This window comes from Cyprinodon tularosa, unplaced genomic scaffold (assembly GCF_016077235.1).
Source record: "Cyprinodon tularosa strain WSP-4 unplaced genomic scaffold, ASM1607723v1 ctg1083, whole genome shotgun sequence".
Taxonomy (NCBI): Eukaryota; Metazoa; Chordata; class Actinopteri; order Cyprinodontiformes; family Cyprinodontidae; genus Cyprinodon; species Cyprinodon tularosa.
In genome coordinates, this window is record NW_024037875.1 from 142,646 (window position 1) to 169,351 (window position 26,706).

The 26,706-nt window shown below is 38.6% G+C and overlaps 2 protein-coding genes across 3 annotated transcripts; both read right to left on the reverse strand.

Annotated features, from left to right (window-relative positions):
• Nucleotides 1-142: 142 nt before the first annotated feature.
• On the reverse strand, nt 143-5,467 carry LOC119787822 (kelch-like protein 33). 2 transcript variants are annotated; one of them, XM_038291872.1, is made up of 5 exons: nt 4,507-5,467; nt 1,470-2,409; nt 1,207-1,374; nt 892-920; nt 143-792 (listed from the first exon to the last, which is right to left on the reverse strand). In XM_038291872.1, exons 1-5 carry the CDS (start codon nt 5,192-5,194, stop codon nt 398-400), a joined length of 2,220 nt encoding a protein of 739 aa, XP_038147800.1. In that variant the 5' UTR covers nt 5,195-5,467; the 3' UTR covers nt 143-397. The 2 variants fall into 2 exon arrangements, with proteins under 2 accessions (XP_038147800.1, XP_038147793.1); XM_038291865.1 differs by having other exon boundaries at nt 143-920.
• Nucleotides 5,468-10,530: 5,063 nt separating this feature from the next.
• Nucleotides 10,531-26,706, reverse strand: si:ch211-63p21.1. The gene is made up of 6 exons (XM_038291883.1): nt 26,488-26,706; nt 25,976-26,074; nt 21,967-22,041; nt 13,409-13,479; nt 13,155-13,326; nt 10,531-11,849 (listed from the first exon to the last, which is right to left on the reverse strand). Exons 2-6 carry the CDS (start codon nt 26,042-26,044, stop codon nt 11,640-11,642), a joined length of 597 nt encoding a protein of 198 aa, XP_038147811.1. The 5' UTR covers nt 26,045-26,074; nt 26,488-26,706; the 3' UTR covers nt 10,531-11,639.

The following is a 26,706-nucleotide window of genomic DNA, read 5'->3' on the forward strand; positions in this document are numbered from 1 at the left end:
TCTAGCAAACTTTGAGATCAAGGCCCCAACCAGAGGAAGCAGGGTTTGAGTGTATCTGACAAACGTTTCAGTCGGGATAGGGGATCTGAACCAACAAAACACCATTTGAACTTACTCCCAGAGCAGGAATGTTTGGAGCCATAACCAGTTTAAAACTGCTAGACTTGCAGATGTCTGCTAACATTACCTTCTCAAACTTAAAATGCATGCACAAACAAAAACTATAGCAATTGCAGAGTTGTATACATTGCAATAAACTTAAGATTGGTAATACCTGAGATGTAAATTTCTCCTTAAAAAAAAATCCAATTTCACATAGGGGCATAATGTACTGTATAAATCCGAATACGCATCACCATAATAACTCACTAATCCCAGCTGATAAAGTTATTGTGTTTCATATACGCAAATGGTGTGGCAAACACAGCACACATGCTCGTATTTCATTATTAGGCCCTGGCATTTGTCCAATGTTTTCCCATTTCTGGTTGTTGGTGTCATAGCGGAGGACCATATTCGTGTCACTGCAGTCCTCCTGGCTGTACCCACCAAGCAAGTAAAACTTTCCCTCCAAAACCGCACTAGCTGCCCCGACATGCGGCACTTGCAGAGATGTGATCGCAGTCCAACAGTTGGTAGCTGGACTATACATTTCACAGGCCAGCTGATCAACGACAGTCCTGTTATCGTTTGTGGTGATTCCTCCTGCTACATAAAGATGTTCACCCAGGGTCTCCATACAGTGATGAGCGCGAGGTTTGCTCATACTTGCCAGGTAGGTGCTTCCTCTCTCTGGGTGATACAGAAACATAGATGCAAGACACAACTGGTCACTGTTTTGCCCTCCTGAGATAAAGATCTGCCCTTTAAAAGCCTTTGCTACATGCCCACCCAACGGTACATCCAGGGGTCTGGTAAAGCTGAAAGAGAAGAAAGTGATGTAAGCAAGGGCTACACAGTTTAACTAACTAAAGTTACTTTTAATGCTTTCAGCAGTAAATCAATATGTATCAAAAAGCACCATTTGGTCCAAAGGGACAAAATAGAGAAATAAATTTTGAGGATTTAAAATTCAATTCAGTTTATTTATATAGCACCAATTCACAAAACGTCATCTCAAGGCACTTTACAGTTCACCAGATCACACAGTCAAATTAAAATTGAAGACAAGACATTGAAGTCTTGGTCATTTAGTGTCTAGAATACCTCCAAGAGTTTTTGGTGGGACAGTAGCGTTCAACAGTATCCAAATAATGAGGTTCACAGTATCCACCAACAGCATGTAACTGTCCATCCAGGACAATCACAGAAAAAGAGGATCTCTTCTCTTGCATTTCACACAGGCGCTCCCAGCTATTTTGAAGAGGGTCATACCTGGAATTAGGGTGCAGAAACACATTTGGACATAAAAATCTTAGCTGTTATAGATAGATAGGTTCTCTTAATTTCCATATTTTGCTTTCTCTCACCTATAAACAGAGCTAAAGATGTCACCGCTGCCATAATAATTTTTGCCTCCAAAAATGTACAGTTGTCCACTGAGAACAGCGACTTCATGGCTGAACCTTGGTGACTCCGGCATTTCTCCCAATCTTCTCCACTCAATTTCCTTGTTTATCCCTCCCAGACTTCTCACAGAATTCCCAAACCAAATATCTCTGCTGATGCTGCGGCTGCACAGGTCTTCTGAGATCTGGTCGCCCCCAATCAATACTAGACTCTCTTTGGGCAGATAGATGCGGCATTGATTCTGTGGTGGAGAGTCGTTATAATAGAAATCTTCATAGATTCTATCATACAACTCGGTCAACCTGTGATTACACCAAATGCTATGTGACTGAACCTCTTTAAATTCCTTAAATGTCATCAGGGAAAACTGAACAGTTTTCATTAGCTCCTCAGCCAGTTTAAGTCTGGGATTGGGTTTTTCTTGAATCCATAACACCACAGCTCTGAACACAACTAGCTCTGAAGGAACACAGAGTGAGGTGCTGTTTAGGTATTTGAGTAGCTGTTTGGCTGGCAGATCCTTGAACTTAGATGTGCAGGCCACCTCTTGAAATTGCCGTTGGACAAAATCATCTGCAGCCTCTTGAAGTTGTGCCATGTTGTAGGCTTCAGCGAAAGATACCACATCAAGGCAGGTGTGAGCATTTATTTCATGGCGAAGGAAGCTAAAGCACAAGGACAGGGCAGGTTGGTACTGCAGCTGAATAGAAAGGCAAGCAATCTCAAAGATGCCTGTCCAGGTGAGTGGAAGAGTCCCATTGTAAGAGCTGCCAACCAAAACTTCTAGATCTGAGACAAAGAGGAATGGCAGGCTCACACTATACTGAAGGGACTCTTTCATCCCCAGTGTAAACATCCCACGAAAATAGTCAGTACTGACAGCCAGGATCACTCTGTGGACTACAGAGAAGGAGGTCATGAGAAGATATCAACATACAGTATAAACATGTTTCGGTACTTTTCGAGCTTTAACTGGTTTGAGGAAAGAGTTAGAATGTTACACATTGTATAATTTTACTGGTTATTTGCCACCAGAAAAGAATTAGCCAATGTATATGTGAGATTATATAGGCTTTTTCATCTAAAAATCTGGTCACAACTGAATGTCATTACTCTTAAGTTTCTTGATCTTAAATTCCACCGCCATCTTCTGTGCAAAGATGTAGACCAGGGGTCACCAACGTGGTGACGGCAGGCACCAAGGGGTCCCTCATGGACCACATGGGGTGCCCTCAGACTTCTAAGAAAAAGAACAATTCCCCAGTGGGCTAAGTTTGAAATTTTCTTCTATTCTGTTTATCTCCTTTTTTAATAATTTATAGATCCTTTCAAAATGACAATGTCTAAAATACAATTAGAACTTAAAGGAAACAATAGAAATGTTTATAATGTATAATGAAGTTTAGGTGAACTGACTTGCTGTGCATGGGTCAGTGTTGGTAGCCCTTCCTCTGACTCAGTACCCTTGAAGTGGCCCTCAGCCTTAAAAAGGTTGGTGACCCCTGATGTAGACCCTTGTGCCATTTAGCTATTTTTCTGAAAGGTGTGAAATGTGTTATATTTGGTTCACACGGCAAGATTGTCATACTGATTTTTGATCTGGTTTTCCCCTACCAAGATGCCCCAATTATTGTGATGGGTTTTGAAATGGGATAATCCCACCCTTGGTGGTAGGTTAAACGTGATCAGGTTTGCTTGGTATGTAAGTATTTTAAGACCACACTGACCTAAAATTTGGGATATCTAACATGTTGGATTGTCCTGGCTCAGTGCCAAATGTGGTGTTCCCCGAGTGCAAACAAGGATGCAACCGGTTGAATCTTGAATGTAGCCAATCAGAGAGCTTTTCCAGAGTAAAAAGAAAATATAACTCACCAGTTTAGACAGTAGACATCCAGCCCACACTGACAATATTCTATTGATAAACACCTTTTACAACTCTACTGTCTTTATCTCTGGTACAATCAGTTCACCAAGTTTCGCCATTGCATCTTCATGAGCCATGTTTAAATCCTCTGAACTCATGTATGATAACAAAGATTTCATGAGATCTCCAATCTGATATTTAAATTTTCCTGAAAGAAATCTGTTAGCTGATGTTGATGTTGTGTCATGTGACTGTATACCGTGTTCTTTTCATCAAATCAGTCCTGAAATATTGCCATGGGAACCAGACATCAGTTAGGTAGCAGCAATAGAACATGATGAATCTGTAATTCCCAAAGGCTAGTGTGTTCTTGCCTTAGAAGAGGTTCCTTTTGGCTCACCACACCTTAACTTACCTGGGTGTTGCAAAACTCAATGGCAAGTCCAGGTGATTTACATTGCTTGTTGCTTCCTTCTGGTATGAAATCCACACTAAATACACATCCACTATATTCAATAAAAGCATTTACACTATCTCTGCAGACTGGTGTGGGGCAGCAGTACATATGTTGCCACCTGCTAAAAGTCTACTTGATTCAATTTTTGAAGTGTCAGTTCGAAGTCAGTCTACCCACATCACACTGCACCTATAGGAAATTGATTAATTGATCAATTGTCCAGTTTTTTTGTTTTTTACGTTTTCTTCAAGACCTGGCCATAATTATAAACAAACATGTATATTAATACATATGTGTTGTCCAGGTGCCTGTGTCTTAATTATTTTCATAAATGTGCATATGCAGCTTAATCACTCTTAGTAGAGCAAAACTTGAAAATATATATTAAAAAAAAACTTTAAAAACAGTTTTCGCCTAACTTCTACATTGATCATTGGCTTTGTTTGCACAATCTGTGCAGGCGTCTTTGACTTCTCCAGGCTTCACAGCAGAGCAGATCAAAGCACTTGTGGTGCAAATTAGGACTTAAATGAACAGCAGCGAAGTGCAGAGCAGACCAGATTGGAGATAAAAGCAGAGTAAATCAAGGGTGATTCAACCATTTGCAACACGCATATTAAAGCAGAGTAATGTCCATTGCTGAGGGGCCCTTGAAGACTGGCTGAGTACTTACCAAGAACTGATCCCCCAGGGGCTTCCAACCTGACGTCACAGCCAACTCTGTCAATCCACAACTGTTTGATGGATTCTAGATTTATGGCCATCTGTTCTGCAGCAGATAGTATTACCCCTTTATTGTCTCTGCCAGGTGTTGAGAGCTGCTCATTGTGCAAGTCACACAGGGACAGCACTCGAGGGGCTCCCATTATTTTAGCAGCACCTTGAATCTGACTAAGGTTATGCTCATTCAAACTCGATATGAGTCCAGTATACGCAAACTCCACAACAGCCTCTAATCCGACACAATCCACCTCTTTATCAAGAGAGATAGACCACCCATGGACTCCAGCACCGGTATCAGCAGGTTTTCTTTCATTAACTCTACTGTTTTCTGTCTTTCTTTCATTCAGTTTTGCCCAGATGAGTGAGCTGACAGCAGCCAGGACTGTGGAGTGAACACAAATGCTCCTACCATCATTGGTGTTCAACGTAAGGTCTGTGAGAATCAAGGAATCCCTGAACTCTTTCAAGGAGAGGAAAACCAGTGTAGCATAATCATCTTTCTGGTAAATCTTTACATTGTCTTCCTCTTCCTCCTCTTTTTCGATTGAGTTTTCCAAACCCCCATTTTGTTTTCTCTTGTGTTCCTCCGTCTGTCTCCTCCACTCCATCAGTTTATTCTGGAGGCATGCCACTGCCATTCTTCAACCTCTCCTTGTAAATCTTTTTTCTTAGTTTGGTTAGCTGATGCTTTGTATGCCTCTGGAGCTTCACAAATTGTAGATCCCTTATTGCAACAAATTGTGAGGAAATAATCAGACAGGCTACATATCCCAGATGTCCAAATTGTAATCCCCTGTAGAAAATTGCTTGAGATTGCCGTGTGCTGCTTGACTTTGTGTCCCCTAAGCAGCAGTGTTGTGTATATGCTCCGGTCCTGTCTCTCTGTCCAGCTGCATGGGAGTACTGAAGGGTCGCAAATTCCCACAGTTCCTCTTATAACCAGGCGGCTACATATTTACAGTGTAATATAAGTAGCTGGAACCCTAAACTGGATGTCTGTTGTTCACAGACTAAATAGTTTTGAGCGCAGTTGATGAACAAACTGTTTTATCCTTATGTTTTACAAGCTATCTTGTACTCATCATGCATTTTATCATTGCTATTTCAAACTATTCTGAATTCCAACCTATGATTGTACTCATCCAGTGCCAGAACTTCAGTTCACACTATGCAACTCTAGTCTAAGCATAGATGAAGGGCTGATTTGATTCGCCTCTTCTAGCCCACACACTGTGACATCCAGAGGAGCCTTGGCAGGAACCTTGACTCTTGCACAGGGGTAAATGCCCAGAGGGTCAACAGTGGGATCGTGTTTCTCCTTCGTGCCCATGAGCTGTGGAATTTAGGTCACAGATCACAACTAAAAGAGCTAAAAGGGAAAAAAGAAAACAACATGCAGCTCTTTGCTTATTCACTCTTATGTCAAATGAAAAATTAAAATCAGAGACTTACATCTGTGATAAAATACAGAAGCCCCACTTTCAATTATAGAGTTTTAATATAAGAAGACCATAAACACATAAAAAATTCTACAAGGTTGTTAATCATTAAACAAAGCTGGACTCTAGGGCCCCATTTCAGAAAGCATTATAAATCCCCACCGAGCTAAAATTGGTTAAAAAGACTTTAAAAAAAAGATGTCATGATTTACATCCAAATGACGTTTGCATTTGGTTGAAAAGTGAAAGGGGAGAAGCCTTCATTTTCAGATCATTAAACAGATGTTGAAAACTGGTTTTGCAAAGTATATTTAATGTCTATTATTGGACTAAAGTGGGACAAAATCAGGCCAAACCTAAATTAAATCAGGATAAAGCTGGTTTATGGATTTTACATGTTCTGAAACCTAAAATCCTGAATATCAAAAAGAATATCAAAAGAAGAGTTGGAAAACAAAAGACTGGAAAAGAGACATTGGTCTGGCAAATAAGCAGGACCTTAGTTTATGGTTTGCTATTATAGCTGATCATATCCAATCAGTCAAATAGTTACATCTGCTTCATGTTACATAACTCAAATGATATCAAATTGTTTTTCTAAACCTGACCATGATGTCACTGAGCCCCACTGGGCTCCAAAGTCACCATTTCTCATCCTACTGCTCATATTTTCAGATGTAAAACCGGCGATCTGCATCATGGATGAGTGATCAAAATACAACTTGTTAAATATCAGGTCAATGTGAATTAAAGTACCTTGTAAATCCACCTGACACCTTATTAAGATTTAGGGTAATTCATAAGACAAAAAGGGGTCAATAGTAGAAAACACTTAAAATATGTGAGTATTCAAGTACAATTTGTCCAGTTCGATGTTGATCCTTTTTAAATTCACAGGCCACTGCAGCAGGCTGTTGATTGTCCACACAGACTCAGTCTCTAATCAAATCCTGCTGAAATGCTCTGAAGTTGAAGTGCTGTGTGGGCGAAATGGAAGTGAAACTGGTGGGCAACACCTCGCTTCAAAACACAAAAACCTCCTACCTGACTATACTGTAACTATGTCACTCTTAGAGCCATTCATATGCCAAGCAATACTCCTGAACAACAGTGATAGAGGGCATTGTCCACTGCAGGCAAATGAGTCAGATTGTTTTCAGAGACGGCAAAAACAAACTCAGTAAAATCCGTGCAGTAAAATCCTTCACAACTATAGCAAAATAAGGGCTCAGTTCTATGAAGCAGCTTTTGAATCTACTTCAGAAAAGTCCGTTTCCCAAAGCAGGCCTGGTTGTTACCATAACAACTCATGTAAAGAGAGGAGCTCTAACCTGGTTATGGGACCCCTCCTCCACAAATCTTTCCTTGAGAGCAGCAGCGGTGCTCAGACAAATTTTCTCTTTTCTTCTATGTTCAGGAAATCAAACAGAGGAGATCATTTTCAAAGCAATGTACCATCCATTGATCCATTTCCATCACGCTTTATTTAAGGTGGGGTCGCGAGGGGTGCCTATCTCCAGCTGTCTGTGGGTGAGAGGTGGGGTACACACTGGAAAAGTTGCCAGTCCCTCACAGGGTAACACAGAGACAAACAGGACAAACAACCATTCACGTGCACACTATCACTTAAGGAGAATTTAAAGAGGCCAATTAACCTAACAGTCATGTTTTTGGACTCTGGGAGGAAGCTAGAGTACCCGGAGAAATGCGGGAATCAAACCCTGCGAGGCAGCAGTGCTACCCACTGCCCCACTGAGCAGCCCACCAATGTAAGATAAAAAAAGATCATAGGAATATCTTTACCTGGGTAAGTAAAATGAACACAAAATGAGAGACTGTGCCTCATCCATAAAGTTTAGTGAAAATGAAAAACTGCAATGCAAAGACCCATTTTAGGTCCATGAACCTAGGAGATGATTACTAACTGTGCAACCCACTGAAATTGCTGAAAGATTATTAGTAGATTTTTTGGCAACTACATTTTAAATTGACCTTAAAAAAATAGCTTTAGGAAGGAACTTAGTTTGAGTGGATTAAATAATGCATGGTGTTTCACCAGCAGGTGGCAGTGTAGGTCTCCAGCTTTCCCCACCCCCCGTCATAAATAGATGAAAAGAAAATCCCATTTTGTCTGGTTTACAGTATGTCATCCAGATTTTACTACTTTTTTTTGCAGACAAAACTCATTTAAATAAAGCAGTAACTATAAACACCTGTGTCTATGAAAGTTATGTTCAATTCCAATTTGATATGTATGTATAAACCTTTCCCCCAATGCCTCTAGTGGATAGTTGTAAAAAAACAAAAAAATGCATAAAAACAAGGTTACTTTACCTGAACATTTAGAGACAGATCTTGTTACAGACTTAGTGACATCTAACATTAAAGGTGCTTTTTTTATTGAGAGTTTTAAAAATGACAAATTATAATTATTCCTGCTGTTACATTTTGCTTTGAAAAGTACAGTGTAGCAATAAACCCAGAGGTCTGATAGAGAAAGGTTGTACTATAAATCCTAATGCCTTTTTAAAAGAAAATAGATGTTCAAAAAAATCCCAAACTGTGTTTTTTTTTTAAAATCTGCAAAATGGTATTTTACAATGTTTTAATACTCCAAGCGTAGGCTTGGATGGAGCACATTCTAAGCCGGATGTTTATACTATCTGCTCCAAAAAGGCAATCTATGAATCCCTCCTGAGAAGCAGTCTGGATCTGCAGGCTGAGGAGCCATATATAGGGTGAGCGTGTTTTTTCTCTAAAGCTGTATAAGGAGCTATAATCAACCGCCCTCTATTGGCTTGATTCTCCGAGATCAATGCACTGATCTCCATCAATATGAGCCAGATTGTTATTCACATGTGAATCTAAACCTGTATTAGTCTGTGTTTCCTGCTGCATAACCAGAATATACTTGACTGGTTCGATCATGAAAATAGCTTTAAAATCACATTTTAGTATTTTTTTATATTAAGTATTGTAATGTTAGTCATTGTTTGCTCAAAACCATGCATCTGAATCTTCTCTGTCAATATGGCTTCCTGTGTCGACACTGTCACACCATACAGCACATTATTATTTACTTTCTTTCTTGTGCACATCTTTATATAATAGAACACACTTAATGGACAAGAACTTGGTAGAAAAGTATTGTCTTGTTATGTTGCTGATTTATTCCTTCCTGTGGGTGATTTACATGCTCAGGCTCACAAAGAGAGTAAAGAGTACATCCCTGTCATATCCTGCATTCATAATATGAATTACTACCTTCTGGCAAATCGTACACAGTGCCCACTGGAAAACCTTACAGATAGAAATGTTCACTTATCACTACCTCTGTCATGTTAATGAATAAAGTAGGCATAACTTATGTCCTGGTATGAAGGCTGCTTTAATGATCTGCTTTGCTGTTTTGGTTGTTTGTTGGATTTTTTGTTATTGTGCTGCACATTTTTGTTTTTGCACTCACTGTGGTGTAACGCACAATATGCATATTTGATGTTTGTTTATTGTATATTATAGAGGTTGTAGTTTAAACTGATACAATGTAATTATAATGCTCATTTTAAATGTTTCGGAAACTGTTCTGTGTATAGATGGGGACACTGGGGGAGTTAAAAAAAAAAAATGCATTTTTTTTTTCTTCAAACATGCTACATTGATGACTTTGATTTTGCTCAGTTGGTCCCTCCCCCTAAACCAACAGAGGACACATCCCAGATAATTTTCTATGTTTATCAGACAGAGTTTCTGAAAGTATTTTTTTTCCATGTGGTTTATTTTTCTCATACTGACTGTTGATGGCATGAAATGATTAAAACTTAGACTATTTGACTTCAGTTACCTGGTTAGCATGTGCTAAATGCTGTGTGTCAGGCTAGAACATGCTGTTATGACTTAAAATCTAGTATAGTGTGGCTGTAGAGCTGGATGGTTAAGGTGAAGGATTTTTCCACATGGCACAACTGTACATGTGACTGATGGGGAGGGGACGTTATATTATAATTTGGATGTCAAATGAAATATATAAATTTTGTTTGTACAAAAGAATTGCATAAATTGAGGTATACAGTATGTGCTGTAAAAAGTTGTTTCAAAGTTGGCTGTTGAGATTTAATGAATATATAAATAAGTTGTGTTTGTCATCCCAGTTTTGGATGTTGATAGATGTACAATTTGAAAGTTTAGAAATCTCATTGTTTTAATTTTGGATGTTTGTTTATGAGCACATTCAAACAAAACAAAGTTGCAGCTTAATTCTAAATTATTCTGATCAACAATAGAAATTTTGTGGGTGATACACTCATAGAAAGAGAAGCAAAAAGTTTAGTTTTAATTTAGTGAAATTTATTGGATTTATTACGTTGCAGCTGTCCAAGGGATGGCATCCATTGCAATAGTCATTTTTTTAAATAATATTGAGAAAAATCTCTCCCTTGTGATGATATTTGAAATTGAATGTGCAATTAGTGTAAATATGGCTGGGTCCACATCAACAATATATTAAAAAAATGTTTGGTCTTGCCACCATCCCCAGTTTCAAAAAGACACTGAGCAGCAAACCTCTTTTTTTTCTGTTAAAATACAATCTTGTTTTATTGATAATTATTGCCCAACGAAACACAGAGATGAATGTTTTTATACACTGGAAGAAATAGAAGCTTTAGGAAGAGCAATACAGCAGGGTTGAAGTTTCATATACTGAACTAATTCACAGTATTTAATAGAAAACAGACTAAAATTATACTAATAAATAATAATCACCACTTTTCTCTCCTGGAAAGCAGCACAAAAAGATTAAATAGCAATGCAAAGTATAAATAAAACAACAAAATTGAACAAATGAATAAATGTTATACAGTACAGAGAAGCTGAAATGCTTTTACCAGTTTTGCATTTCAGCTTGTAACAACTAGCATGATTGATTGTCAAGGTCGGTTTTCTAAACAGCAATTAAACATAATTTAAAATAAATAAGATCAGCACTTGTCATGTTTACATGATGGTAATATGTGGTTTTATATGAATGAATTGTACAGTTACAGCATTTTTCCACAAAAGCTTATTTTGTTTTGAGGTCAGCATATTTCCTTTTGAACACATATAAATAAATAAAATTATTTAATCTGTGCATCAATAAGATGTTCTGTTGATCGAACCATAAAGGCGCTATATCTGAACAATATTCAGAGCACTATAAGAACAGAAAAGGGGAGGGGCAAAAGGGGCAAGGACACGGTGACATAGAAGATCATTAAGAACCCTCTCGATGCCGGAGGGACAGAATTGCATAGTGTTTGAGCGTCGCCTTTCACATGTTTTCCTATGAAGGGTTTTAAAAGGTTCTGTGCAGCCCTGATATCCTCCCCCCCTCCAGATCAAGGTCTATTTTTACAAACGAGGGGGTGAGAAACTGAAACTTAGGGTGAGACGCAGCCAAGAACTCGGCTTGTATTTTTATTTCTACTGCGACTGTTCGCTCCATGAAAAGCGTTGCCTTATGATGTAGCAAGAAAACCATTTGACACGAATCATCAGTTCTAATCATCTTTAACTGCTTTTATAATCCTTACTAAGGTTTAAAGGCTAAGTTATCTACTATAGAATATTGCAGGATGACGTTAGTGTGACGGTTGAAAAAACGCCGTCATGTGGCCGTCCAGGGCAGCAAGTAGGAGATGATCAGAATGACGAGAGAGAGGGAGAGCGGCAGCAGCAGCAGGAGTTTGATGGGGAGAGAGAGGGACGGGGGCCACAGGGACATCGTTTCAGAGCCTGGGGGCCAATCTGCTGGACTGTTCTGCATCTCAGCGTTGGGCCTGGCGATGATCAGTGGCCTCACCTGTGAGACACTCTCCTGAAAGACAAAACCGAGGATTCATGGATAAATGGAGCTGAATGCTCCTGCAGATCTTTCTTCAGCTGAAAGAGCAAGGAGACATTTCAGTTTCTGGCAGAAGGAGCCTTATCAATGCCTGATTTTCAGTTCTTTACTTCTATGTTTGTTTGTTTTTGCTTTTAGGTACCAAAAAATGCATCAAACTAATAAAGAGAATGTTGACAAGAACACAAATCTAAAAGGCTAACTAATAGCCCCCACAGACAGGGTCAGTCCTGTCCAGATGTTGATAATGTTTCACTTTTCTTAGATTACAGACACAAATGTTATTTTGTGTTGCCTTCACAGACAGACAAGTAAATATATGTATATGTGTGTATATATGAATACATGTGTATACATGTATATTGAAATGTACAGGATAGCAAACAATTAATTGGTTATTTAATGAATTTGTTGACAGCTATTAATGGATTACTAATAGGAGAGTGTTAATAGGAGATTTTTGTTTTTTGTTTTAGTTCAAAATTCTTTCAGTTGAAGATAAAGCTGGTAAAAAAAAAAAAAATATATATATATATATATATATATATATATATATATATATATATATATATATATATATATATATATATATATATATATATATATCTTTGGTACAGCTTTAGTTTAATTCCTACTCTGACTCGGTATGTCGTTCAGGAAACTGGATGTTTAAGTCTTTATACTTTCAGTGACGATTCGAATATGTTATCAAATTAGTTGAGGAAGCTTTCAGTAATGGTTTGCTTTATTTTTTTAAGTCCCGGATGATAATAATAGGGTGAACATGTTTGAAAATGAGCTTCTCTGTTATTCTGTGGGTCTATTGTTCCTCCATAGATCCTGGAAAACCTTGAGAGAACAGCAGGGATTAAAGACTCAGAAACACAAGGTCATGTTAGATAAAAAAACTAGTGAACTCTGGTGGTGAACTGATATCAAATTATGACTGCAACTTGGGACAGTTATCACAAACATGTGGCTACAATGATACATAAAATGGTTCCCACAGAAAAAAACACTTATAGGACCCACACCATGCTATAAGGAGAGGACAAAAACAAAGGGAACAAATCTCTCCTTAACTCTTATCCAATCATAGATAAAAATTACACACTGAACTAAAATAGATGTTCTATAAAATATGAACTTGATAGTTCTTGGGTTGCTGATTCTGCTGATTCTGAATTGGGGATTTTGTTTCCCCCCAAAGGTCCAAACTAATAACAGAATCTAGCCCCACCCATGAGACCAATCATGATGATGATGATCCACCCCTACCTCCAGGATGGTCCTGCTGTGCGCTCTGTCAGGGCTGAGGCGCAGGTTCCAGCGATGGCTTTTGTGGCTCCGCCCACCGTCGTCCTCGCTCTCCGTCGTGTCTTGACGCGCCACCCGCGGACGCTTGCGTCTGCGCGAGCTGATTCGCTGCAGAGAACTGTGCTCCTGAAGTCTGAACCAATCAGGCTTAAGGTCAGAAACACCAGAAGAAAAAAAGGCGAGCAAAGTGTGTAAAGCTGTACCAGCGGTCCAACCTGCAGTCTGTGTCCTCTATGTCAGCGTCTGCGTCGCTTTCCCCCTGAGGGTCAGATAGTCCGCACTCCTCCTGCAGCACACAGAGAGAATCATCCACCACCTTCACATTATGGGATGTTGATCAATGAAAAGCTGTGAATCATCACTTGTCAAAAACAACATGTGCTGGTGGCATGTGTCTGTTCGCAGGTGTTCATCATGTCACTACGGTTAATATGCATGAACCAATGAGATCACAGCTTATATAAATGTCATCCTATTTATATCCCACTGTATCGATCGAGTTATTGTTTACGAGGGATTATTCAAACCAAAAGCTTCATTAAAGTCTGAATAGTAACAGCAGCTTTACAGGTTTTACAGTAGTAGCTATTCAATATTTCCTCACTTTCCTTAATGGGCCCTTAACTGGTCCTTGGCTGGTCCCCTACAGTTCCTTTTTAAACATCTAAAATATTCTTTCTGTCATGATTTGTGGACATTAAGAGCTAAAGAGAAGTGTTTTCTCCTGGTCAGACCCTGTAATTCAGTGAAAAGGAGGAGTCAGAGTAAAAAAATATGCACGCCCAGGGGACGGCCAGTGGCTGGAAGTTGGAGGGGACTTTGCTGCCATTTTAACCTGGAAGGGCCATTTTGAATGGCTGCTACTGTATGTATCGTAACCACGGAGACACTGTTTTAGACAACTTATCCTGTTAGATTTGATGTTACAGAAGTCATGAATAAGATTAGTATGGATGAATGTAGCTTAGCAGCTACTCTTAAACCGCATCTAATTTTATTATCTAGTGTCAAAACAGAGGACAACTAATTATTTACATTTCATCTGTCTATTTCTGTTTGTTTAGATTTATTTCAAATTTTTATAGAAGAAATAACAGGCAACAGGTAGAATAGCAGCTGCATTTTGATATTAACCTTGTTTCACATATGACTAATTGAAACGAAATGAAACATTTTTCTGATAAAGTGTTTTAAGTTTTGAGGTTTTATTATCATATGGTTTCTAATGTTCTATTAATAAAAGCAGAAATCTGCTCTAGTCTGCACATATAAAAGAATGTGGAACTGTATTGTTCTGATTAAAGACAGCAGCATGTCACTTAGATATCCCACAGATTTTCCTTTCTCTACAAGATCTAGAGATTAACCAGGGGCCATCTGTGGCCCTAACATACGTAGTGATGGAACATTTAGAATATCAAGATTATTCAAGCCGTCTCGTGAGTAACTGTAGCGACAACTGAAGTAAGTTGTCTGTGTTGTTAAATTCTGATCAGCTTTTTGCCCATGGATTTTCTTTTTTTTTTCCCGTCTGTTTTGCTCAGTGTGATTTTTGGTCTGACAGCCTGGATTTTGTTGGTTACTGGACTTGGACTGTTTTACTGACCTCGGCTTGGATTCTCCCTGGACATCCAAACTGTTCTGGACTGAACTGCGGCTTTGAATTATCCCTAAAGGACACTGTTGCCTTCTCTGCGTCGGCTGGAGCCAGCTCCCCCGCAGTCTGACCGTAAGCGATGGGTTTCTCCTTTCTCAGAATCGGACTGAACTCTCAACCAGGTCAGGGACTTTTTGTTGTCTTTTTCTGCTCATCATTCTAGTCACTGAGCTGAGTTTCCTGCCTCAGCAGAGAATCCGAGAACCCGGTTCTAGGAGCTTCTGGCCCTCTCTTTGGGTTTGTTTTTAGAGAAACTTGTTTGAAACATTCAGTTTTTCTGCTGAATATTGGGTGCAAGGTTCAGCGCTCGTTACACGGGTAGGTGTTTTCAGCTTTTGGATTCAAATTTTGCCACTTTACTTGGGTATGAACCAGGATGCTTTAGCTAATAAGCTGACTACGCTGAGTCAGTACGCCGCCCTCCTCTGTGCCTCCAGACATCTGATGCTGCAGACGTTTCGTGACTCACATGCTTGCTTACAGATCTGCTCACCTCATACCGACAGGAGAGAGTTCCCCCTCCTGCACAACAGAGCTCTCATGCACCATTCAATTACCTGAGAGCATCAATGAAAGCTTATCTACTGTCGTCAATAAGCACAGCTGTGAGCGTCGCTGTTATAGCAGCACTGATTAACGCTCATTGCAATGAATCCTAAGCAGTTTAAATGTTGGTCATTTAGCATAAATAAACTAGCGTTAGTCTTTGAAGCTACAATGTCTAATAATTACAGGCATATACAGTCAAAATGTAATTATTATACAACAGTTATGTATCATCTAGATCTCAGCATCTTAACCTAATATTTGCGTTGCCTTAGAATTGGCGTTATTATTAATTACTAGGAGCGGTCTCGCAGCCATGGAGGCAAACGTCTTTGCGCACGGACAGCGCAACCACAAACTAGCGATTGCGAACTAGCGATAGCGAACGCCCATTACGCTTTTAAAGTACTATGCCAATTGAGAAGATGAACTGAGACGGTACCTGACAATAGATGGCGTCCCCTACATCCTTTTTAGAACATCTAATAATTTATTCTGCCATTATTTGTGGACATTAAGAGCTAAAGAGAAGTGTTTTCTCCTGGTCAGACCCTGTAATTCAGTGAAAGCAAGGAGTCAGAGTAAAAAGATAGGCATTCCAAGGGGACGGCCAGTGGCTGGAAGTTGGAGGGGACTTTGCTGCCATTTGGCCGCTTTTGACTGGGAAGGGCCATTCTGAATGACTGCTACTGTATGTATCGTAACCATGGAGACACTGTTTTAGACAACTCATCCCGTTAGATTTGATGTTACAGAAGTCAAGAAGGAGATTAGCATAGCTGACTGTAGCTTAGCAGCTACTCTTAAACCGCATCTAATTTTATTATCTAGTGCCAAAACAGAGGACCAGTGTTGTATAAAGTACTGAAATCTCAGAGTCAAGTAAAAGTATAAGTACCTCTCCAAAATATGACTTTGGTAAAAGTCCAAGTCACTGACTGAAATGTTACTTGAGTAAAAGTCTTAAAGTACCTCAAATGGCTTGTACTTAAGTATAAGAATTACTGTAAAAATAGATGTACTCAAGTAATGTAGTGAAAAGTATAAGTAAAAAGTAAGTGCAGTTTGAATTACATTTTTTTACATTTTGGTAAACTTTGGCGGTTAAATTCACTTAAAATGATATAAACAACCAAGTGTAGGATGAATTTAGACTGGCTTTGCGAAACAGGCGTATCCTATTGGTGTTGATGAACAAGCCAAGGCAAGACCCGACTTTGTAGTCAGTAGATGGGGTCAAAACACTTGCGTTTCTCTCGCTCTCTCTCTCGTTCGTTTTTTTTATTTATTTTTTTTTACTTAGTAATTAAAAGTATGCAATTGAGTTTGTAAATGTGGTGAAGTAAAAGTGAAAGTTCTCAAAAAATGTACACTCTTGGAAAGTATAAAGTACCCAATATATACAATATAAGTACAGTAGTGAAGTATTTTTACTTCGTTACTATACAACACTGGAGAGGACAACTAATAATTTACATTGCATCTGTCTATTTCTGTTTTTGTTTTTTTTTTCTTTTATCCAAGAGTCCCTCTTATATTTATTTCAAATGTTTATGGAAGAAATAACAGGCAACAGGTAGAATAGCAGCTTCAGTTTGATATTAACCTTGTTTCACATATGACTAATCTAGTGAAACATTTTTCTAATAGTAAAGTGTTTTAAGTTTTGAGGTTTTATTTTCATGTGGTTTCTAATGTTCTATTAATAAAAACAGTTATCTGCTCTAGTCTGCACATATAAAATGAATGTGGAACTGTATTGTTCTGATTAAAGACAGCAGCATGTTACTGTGTTTAAAAATGTCCTCTTTGTAATAATTATTCTCCACTTTGGATCAGTAAACATTTAGATATCCCACAGATTTTCCTTTCTTTACTAGATCTAGAGAGTAAAAAGGGGCCATCTGTGGCCCTAACATACGTAGCGATGGAACAGTTAGAATATTGATCAAGATTATTCAAGCCGTCTCATGTGAGTAACTGTAGCGACAACTGAAGTAAGTTGTCTGTGTTGTTAAATTCTGATCAGTTTTTTGCCCATTGATTTTCTTTTTTTTCTGTCTGTTTTACTCAGTGTGATTTTTGGTCTGACTGCCTGGATTTTGCTGGTTACTGAACTTGGACTGTTTTATTGACCTCAGCTTGGATTCGCCTTGGACATCTCTTCAGCTCTCTGATCCCCTGGTTTCTGAAACTGTTCTGGACTGTTATCTAAAGGACATTTTAGATAACTCCAAAGTGTCCTTTAAAATTATCTCTAAAGGACACTGTTGCCTTCTCTGCGTCGGCTGGAGCCAGGTCCCCCGCACTTTGTGCTGTGCGGTAAGGACCGTAAGCGGCGGTTTTCTCCTCTCTCATAATCGGACTGAACACTCAACCAGCTCAGGGCTTTTTTGTTGTCTTTTTCTGCTCATCATTCTAGTCACTAACCTGAGTTTCCTGCCTCAGCAGAGAATCCGAGAACCCGGTTCTAGGAGCTTCCGGCCCTCTCTTTTGGTTTGTTTTTCAAGAAACTTGTTTGAAACATTCAGTTTTTCTGCTGAATATTGGGTGCAAGGTCCAGCGCTCGTTACACGGGTAGGTGTTTTCAGCTTAAAATTTTGCCACTTTACTTGGGTATGAACCATGGATGCGTTATAGGCTAAATGAAGCTGACTGAGCTGAGTCAGTAGCCTCCTCCTCCTCTGTGCCTCCAGACATCTGATGCTGCAGACGTTTCAGGTGACTCACATGCATTGTGCTCACAGATCTGCTCCACCTCATACCGACAGGAGAGAGTTTCCCTCGGTCTGGTGGATCAAACCAGAGCTGCTTGCTTTTTACTGTCCGCTCAATAAGCTACAGCTGAATGAAGGCGTCATTGTTATAGCAGCAGCTGATTAACAGCTTCATTGCAATGAATCTCTAAGCAGTTTAAATGTTGGTCATTTAGCATAAATAAAGCCTAGCGTTAGTCTTTGAAGCTACAATGTGTAATAATTACAGGGATATACAGTCAGAAATGTAATATATTATACATAACTATGTTATTTATCATCATCTACGAGCTCAGCCTCTTAACCTTAATATTTGCGTTGCCTTAGAATTCGTTATTTATAATTACATAGGAGCGGGTCTCGCAGCCATGGAGGCAAACGTCTTTGCGCTACGGCAGCGCAGAGCCAACAAACTAGCGATTGCGAACTAGCGATAGCGAACGCCCATTACGCTTGAAAGTAACTACGCCAAGTTGAGAGAGATGAACTGAGACGGTACTGAACAATAGATGGCAGTATTAAAATGATCTATGTAAACAAACCTCATCACTTGGGAAGGTAGGTGATGCGGACGTCGTGGAAGACATTTTGTCCCGTAACGCTCGCCGTACTGTTGGGGGGGAGAAGCGGTGGGGGGGAGATGTTCATGTTGCTGCGGTCTGCAGTCTGGACGTTAGATGTCGCTGAAAATTACACACTGTAGCTTTAAGTCTTCATATGGTGCAACTCTGTTATATTTGGAGACACTTATATCCAAAAATTTAATTGTGCTTTGTTTTTTGTTTTGTTTTGTTACAAATAAAACATTGTATTACCTTTTGATTCTTGCAGTAATGTGTTTTATAAACCCCTTATCTTTCTGTAATCATCAGGCAAAGTTCAAAATAACATTTTGCTATCTGTATTTTTGTTTATCTGCTTTCTGTACCTCTCCTTCTGTCTCCTTGAACCCCAGTCGGCGTCAGCAGATGGCAGTTCACACCTTGCCTGGTTCTGCTGGAGGTTTCTTCCTGTTTAAAGGGAGTTTTTCCTCTCCACTGTCGCTACATGCATGCTAATTGTGAGGGATTGCCTTCGAGTCGATGAGTCGATGCAATCAACTGGTTTTCCTTAGAAAACTATGAATCAATCTGACTGCATGATCTGGTGAACTGTAAAGTGCCTTGAGATGACTTGTTGTGAATTTCTGCTTTATAAACTGAATTGAATTGAAGTTTAGAAGTGTCTTTTTTTAAACGATGCACTAAATAATATAAAAATGCTACAAAATGCAAACATAAAAATTATTACAATTATTCAAATGCAAACGGCAAAATTCAGCTGCTCAGGTTAGGATTCCATGGACAGATCGGGTACAGACAGGTGACAGGATGTTAACTTTTTTATTCTCTCAGAAAATAACCTTTTATATGTTGTACTTTATGTGCTTAATATATTTAATGAGAAAAGGAAGGAAGTGATTTCTGTCTTTTTTTTTATAAGACACAATCGATGACCACCTAGATACAGTATATTCTGATTGCGCAAAGGAGCTGATGGTTCAGATGGTGCTACCGGTACGGATCAGGTAGTGACACCCCTCTGATGGCACTTCTTTTACAAATACTACAGTAGTAGAGATGCACAGATCTGGTTTGGAAATTAGGCATGATAATGACAAACTAGCTGGATTGGATTGGATTGGACTAGATCATATATCGGAGTTCCAATCCAGTGCATTTTACATGGAAGAGTAGTTTCCTTCTTTTTGCTGCTTATTTGTTAAATAATATAAAGTACATTTATATCTCTGTTAATTTGTATTAATTTCTATTAATTTTTTTACCCTTTTTACCACTCACAAGGCGAGATATGTGGTTCATTAATCTGAGCAGGTATCGCTAAAAAAACTGGATCAATGCATCTCTTCAGGTCCTTCTCAAAGTATTAGTATATTGTGATAAAGTTCACTATTTTCCATAATTTAATGATAAGACTTGAACATTCATATATTTTAGATTCATTGCACACTAACTGAAATATTTTAGGTCTTTTATTGTCTTAAAATGGATGATTTTGGCATACAGCTCATGAAAACCCCAAATTCCTATCTCACAAAATTAGCATATCATGAAAAAGGTCTCTAAACGAGTTATGCACCTAATCATCTGAATCAACAAATTAACTCTAAACACTGCAAAAGATTCCTGAGGCCTTTCAAACTCCCAGCCTGGTTCATCACTCTAAACCCCAATCATGAGTGAGACTGCCGACCTGACTGCTGTCCAGAAGGCCAACATTGACATCCTCAAGCAAGAAGGTATGACACAGAAAGATATTTCTGAACCAATAGGCTGTTCCCAGAGTGCTGTATCAAGGCACCTCAGTGGGAAGGAAAAAGTGGGGCAGAAAACGTTGCAATAAGAGATGACCGGACCCTTGGGAGGATTGTGGAGGAGGGCCGATTCCAGACATTGGGGGACCTGCGGAAGCAGTGGACTGAGTCTGGAGTAGAAACATCCAGGGCCACCGTGCACAGGCGTGTGCAGAAAATGGGCTACAGGTGCCGCATTCCCCAGGTCAGGCCACTTTTGAACCAGAAACAGCTGCAGAGAGCCTGACCTGGGCTACAGAGAAGCAGCAGTGGACTGTTGCTCAGTTTTGCATGTCATTTGGAAATCAAGGTGCCAGAGTCTGGAGGAACACTGGGGAGAAGGAAATGCCAAAATGCCAGTTGTCCAGAGCCAAGCAACCACAGTCAGTGATGGTCTGGGGTGCCATGTCAGCTGCTGGTGTTGATCCACTGTGTTTCATCAAGGGCAGGGTCAATGCAGCTAGCTCTCAGGAGATTTTGGAGCACTTCATGCTTCCATCTGCTGAAAAGCTTTATGGAGATGAAGATTTCATTTTTCAGCGCGACCTGGCACCTGCTCACAGAGCCAAAACCTCTGGTAAATGGTTTACTGACCATGGTATCACCGTGCTCAATTGGCCTGCCAACTCTCCTGACCTGAACCCCATAGAGAACCTGTGTGATATTGTGAAGAGAAAGTTGAGAGACACAAGACCCAACACTGGATGAGCTAAAGGCCGCTATCGAAGCATCCGGGGCCTCCATGACACCTCAGCAGTGCCACAGGCTGATTGCCTTCATGCGATTGAAGCATTCATTTCTGCAAAAGGATTCCCGACCAAGTATTGAGTGCATAACTGTACAGAATTATTTGAAGGTTGACTTTTTTGTATTAAGAACACTTTTCTTTTATTGGTCGGATAATATATGCTAATTTGTGACATAGGAATTTTGGGTTTTCATAAGCTGTATGCCAAAATCCTCTGTATTAAGACAATAAAAAACCTGAAATATTTCAGTTAGTGTGCAATAAATCTAAAATATATGAATGTTCAAGTTTTATCATTACATTAAGGAAAATAATGAACTTTATAACAATATGCTAATATTTTTAGAAGGACCTGTACATACTAGTGAATACCTTTGCTTAAGGATAAGCAGTGGCACCCTCTAGTGGACGATGCTAATATTACAACCCTGATTAAAACTTTCTCAATCTCATGGAGCGAATTTGAATCCAATAAAAGATTAATTGATAGTTACTAGTAAGCTGATCATTTGTTTCCATAATTATTTCAGAAGGATCCGATATTTGTGGATAAATACAAACTGTGTTACAGTTTCTAGAAAATATTCAATGGGACTAAATGAGGAAAGTTCAAGCAACCTCTATTGAGCTAGGTTTATGGGTGGAGATGGGGGGGGGGGGGACCTGAAAACACAGAACTGATGTCAGTAAACACACATAATGTTCATCATTACCTCTGTTCCATATCCCTCAGAGAACCTGGTTAACATGACTCGGTTTTTTCCACAGTGTTCACATAGCGGAGCTTCCTGACAACAGAAGAGCAAAAGACAGCAGAGAGTGACTGATCCTGCTAAGGTGTAGGAAGAATCACAGAGGACCTGACAGCTGTCAGCTATGGAGCGCTCCTGGGAAACATACTGTACAGAAACAGAAGCAGCAACAGAGACGCAGGGGGGGGTCAGCAGGAGGCGAAAGGCGCGGATTTACAGCGCGACTGCAGCTAGAGGAACCCTCGCAGCGGCTCGCGCCACGGCCACAGACACTTAAGTGGGAAGCTGAGCACTCACCAGCGTAGGCGTGTGTGCTTCTGAGTAGTGTGCAGTAAGTGTGCAGGGAGCTGCCTCGCATAGACACACTACATCTACCTCTTCACAACTCGCCCCCATCTGAGACACAGACAAAAGACGGAGACGATGAACCGCTGACTCTTTGATGCCTCTCATCCCTGTTCCTGCATGGAGGAAGTTCCAAGATATTGTTTCCTAAACTTTTTTTCCTTTTTCTTTTCTAAATGATGCATCTCCTAATGGCTCTGTGATGTAACCTTTTCCACCTACTTGTATTTTCAAGAGCTGAAAAACAGGCGCTGATTAGGCTGCTTCTGCCAGACATGGAAATCACCAATGCTTAAAAAAAAAGCCAAGACAATTAAGTCAGGGAAGAAATTAGCATAAAATCCACTTTAAAATAAAGATTTTTTTAGATTTCATAACCTTGCAAATGATTTAATGTAATCAAGCACATTATTTTGTAATTGCAAATATAAATAATGTGCAAATTTCAACAATATGAAGATAAATCCTACATAAACATTTATGAATCAACTTAAAATGTTCCTTTAACCATTTTTTTCTTGTTGGACATGAGCTGAACTGAAAACAGAACATTAAAGCTGATATGTTTATACGGAGTTTAATCATAAAAATAAAGAAAAACCAAAGATAATAACAGCCACAATAAATCCTGTTCTGAAGGTTTTAGTTTAGAGCTAAAGTCAACCTTCAGTTAATCCTGGAGCTGCCAATTAATAAACAATAATATTAGCATAGATAAGTGTGATTAGTTTTTTTTACATATATTCACAATTTTTTTTATTATTATTATCATCATCGATTACTCAAGGATAATACATTTTTATAATCGAAAAAGGTCGAACTGTGTTCAGATAAAGATTTAGATTTCTCTTCTCTCAGGTATTTAGTTATGCTATTTATCCAGTGAAAAATGTTTTTACTCTGTTTCATCTGCAAGGCTGAGAAAATGTCTGAATGAGGGATGGTTTTATTCCCACAACGAGGTAAATTCCTTCTCCAGGTTTGTTAAAGTGTTGTAATTTGTTTTGACTCTGGCTGAACCTTCAAAGTTTTTTACTAAACATAAGTAAGGGAGAAAAACTCTGTCTAGTCAGAACAGGGCTGATTACTAAGGAAGAGGATTAGGGCCACTGAAAAAAAAAGGTTAACTGATTTTAAAATTTTATTTCAGTTTAGTATGGGAATAAAGTCAGAATTCTGACTTTATTCTCAAATTTCTGACTTTAATCTCAGAAATTCTGACTTTTTTTATTGTCAGAATTCTGAGATTAAAGTCAGAATCAGAATTCTCCCATAGTAAACTGAAATAAAATTTAAAAATTAGTTAACTTTTTTTTTTTTTTAATGGCCCTAATCCTCTTCCATAGATTACTGTGCCGTAAGGGCTGTATGATGAGCTGTTCTCTCTTTGCAAAGATGTGATGAATAAAATGCCGACTGAGTGAAATCAATCAATCTGTGTTTATTTAATTAGGATGAATAGTTAAAAATACTTTTTCCCACTACAGATCTTAATTATTTTATTAGTGTTTCAAGTTTAAAATAAGAGGACAAAACAGATTCTTCAGAATTCAACATAATAAATTGAGAAAATGTGTCTTTTTCAATTGAACAAACATACTAGACAATATTTAAGCTATAAAAAGGTAAATATTGGAATATTTTAAAGCTTAAATTATTATTTGCTTCCAGCTTGTTTTTAAAAGCAGATAAATAATTTTAAAAGCACATTTTCTTCCATGTAGTAACACTTCTCCTTATTGGAAGACATCTTTGTGATGTTGAAGGGATGTTTGGTACAGAAAAATGGTGAAGCGATAACTTTTGTGTCAAAGATCATCCAGATAGGAAATGAGCCAACATGGAGGCAACATGTTGAGGAGGGATTTCAGATCCAATCTGTACATTGGAGAAGCTTTTTTGGGGTCATTATCATAAAATAATCAGTAAGCTGGATTCAGAGGACGAATCAAATGAGAATTAAAACTTAAACCAAATTTACAGCTGGAGCAGATTACTGAAGGAGGGAGTCAACAGGCAGACCACAGCTGCTGTTTATTTACCATAAAATTAACTAAGAAACAAAAGACATTAAAAAAAAAAAAAAAAAAAAACACGTCTAACATCCACATATTCTGATCAATCTAGGGCTGCAACCAACGATTATTTTGCAAACTGATTAACCCGTCACATATTTTTAAGATTAATTGATTATTATTTGGATTTTTTATTAAATTAAAGCGGATGAAAATAAAACTTTTCCACTTAAGGCGTTTTGGATAGAGAATATTGATGGAAAAAATTTTGTTTTTTTTCTTAAAAGAAAAACATTTATGTATTTTTTTTTTTTACAATATTGATATAATTACTGCTCTAAGATTAGATTAGATTAGATTCAACTTTATCTAATCTAATCTTATTATATCAGTAATTATATCAATATTGTAAAGCTTCAGGCATGTTTTACAGTCTTAACAATTAATCAATTATCAAGTTAGTTGACAATTATTTCAATAATCAATTAATGATGATTACTCCGACTAATTGTTTCCACTCTAGTTCAATCAACAAAAATTCTCCTTAAATCGATCCTTCTAGATGTTTAGCAACATTAATTAGCTTGAGTATCTAATGGTATTTTTCTTGATCAGACTGTAGCTGCAGTTTGATTGGTTGTCATTGTTTACTTTCCTTTTTCCCCACATTTTCCCCAACATTATTTATTGGGGAAACAAACTGCAGTTAAATCTATAGAGTAAATTACTGTGAAAGAGGGCTTTACTGAAATTATGTTACTTATCGGGAGTGTTGGCCTAGTGGTTAGAGATGCTCTGAGAAGGTTGCAAGTACCTGGTTTGATCCCCACTGCCTCCACTCTGAGTTCCTGAGCAAAACCCTTAACCCCACACTGCTCCCTGGGGGTCGCACAATGGCAGCCCGCTGCTACCCAATGGGAGGGGTTAACTATGAGATCAATAAAGTTCAATTTCTATCCTTTTCTTTCTAAATATGTGGAGAAAAGTGAGACTTCACCAACCTCTGACTGAATAGCTGATTAAAAACAGGGGTTATTTATATAACAGCTGATGGGAGAATAGTGCTGGATTTACACTAAACTAGAGTAGTTTTGAAATTTGGTCACAAATGCTTATTTGCTGTTGTGGTGAAATACAGTTAAAATAGTTTTTAGATGGTAATTCACTTCATAGGGTGTTGATTTGGAAGGTGTGTTGTCTTTCTCACTCTCACTAATTAAATTAGAATACTTTTCTTTCCCCTTTTTGGCTTAAAAAGTGTGCTTTGAAAGTTCTGAATCCAAACAAGATGCTTCTCTTTCTCTGCTTGCTTCTGCATTTTATCTTTATTTTACATAATTTCCTGAAATTGACCATGGGAAAGGATATAACTTTTTAGAGCAACATGCCTGGACACAAGTCAAAAATAAAAGGTAAACATGAGGTTGAATTACTTATAGACGTATTCTTAACTGTAAATTTAAAATCTACCAAAATAAAATGGAGACAATCTGTTATTCCACTTTTATTTATTCAACTCTGAGTTGTTTTTCTCATGATAACAGCTTTTTGGCCTTTAATGGTTTTATTGTTTCTCTTTTTACAGTAAACCTAAATCCAGGTGTCCTTACCTCACAGTGATTATCAGATGTATCTCCAGAGGTAAACAGGCTGTGGGTGTCAGACTCTCTCCTCAGCATGAACTCTGACTTGATCAGGCTTACATGGATCTAAAGTGCAGAGAAAAAGGGGTTAGAAAGTCTTATTTTAGTACATAAAAACCATTTAATCTAATTCTTTTTACAATATATCATCTGAGTTCTTTGAACAATGACTCCCAGATGGATAAAAAAAACACTGCAGTGGAGTAGAAGTGATGCAAGCAGTGGATCAGAGGTTTGTCATCATAACACCTCTAACATCTGCTCTGCTCGCTCATTGCGTAATAACCAAACAGCATCAGTGTTTCAGGCAGCTGGGAACTTTTCATTTAAAAAAATAAAACGCCAACAACAAAAATAAGCTTTCAGTAATATAAAAAAATAAACATTTCAATAAATGTTTTCTGGAAAAATACTAAATATTCCTGATATTTCCCCAACTGTAACACATGACAAAATAAGAGCGGAGTGACCAATCTTACCCGAAAAGCATCCTAGAACACAGAAAGGACCCATAAAAAGGAGTTTAATGATTAGAGCACGAGCCGACGCACGAGGTGCTGCGTGTTATTACGGTGCGGGGAAGCCATGAGCGCGCGCTGTTCGCTTGTGTTTGACATTGTGGCAAATCCTCTGCGTGATGTCAGCGCGAGAGATGACAGACATTCCAGTCCGGGGGATGCGCGCCCACTCACAGCATA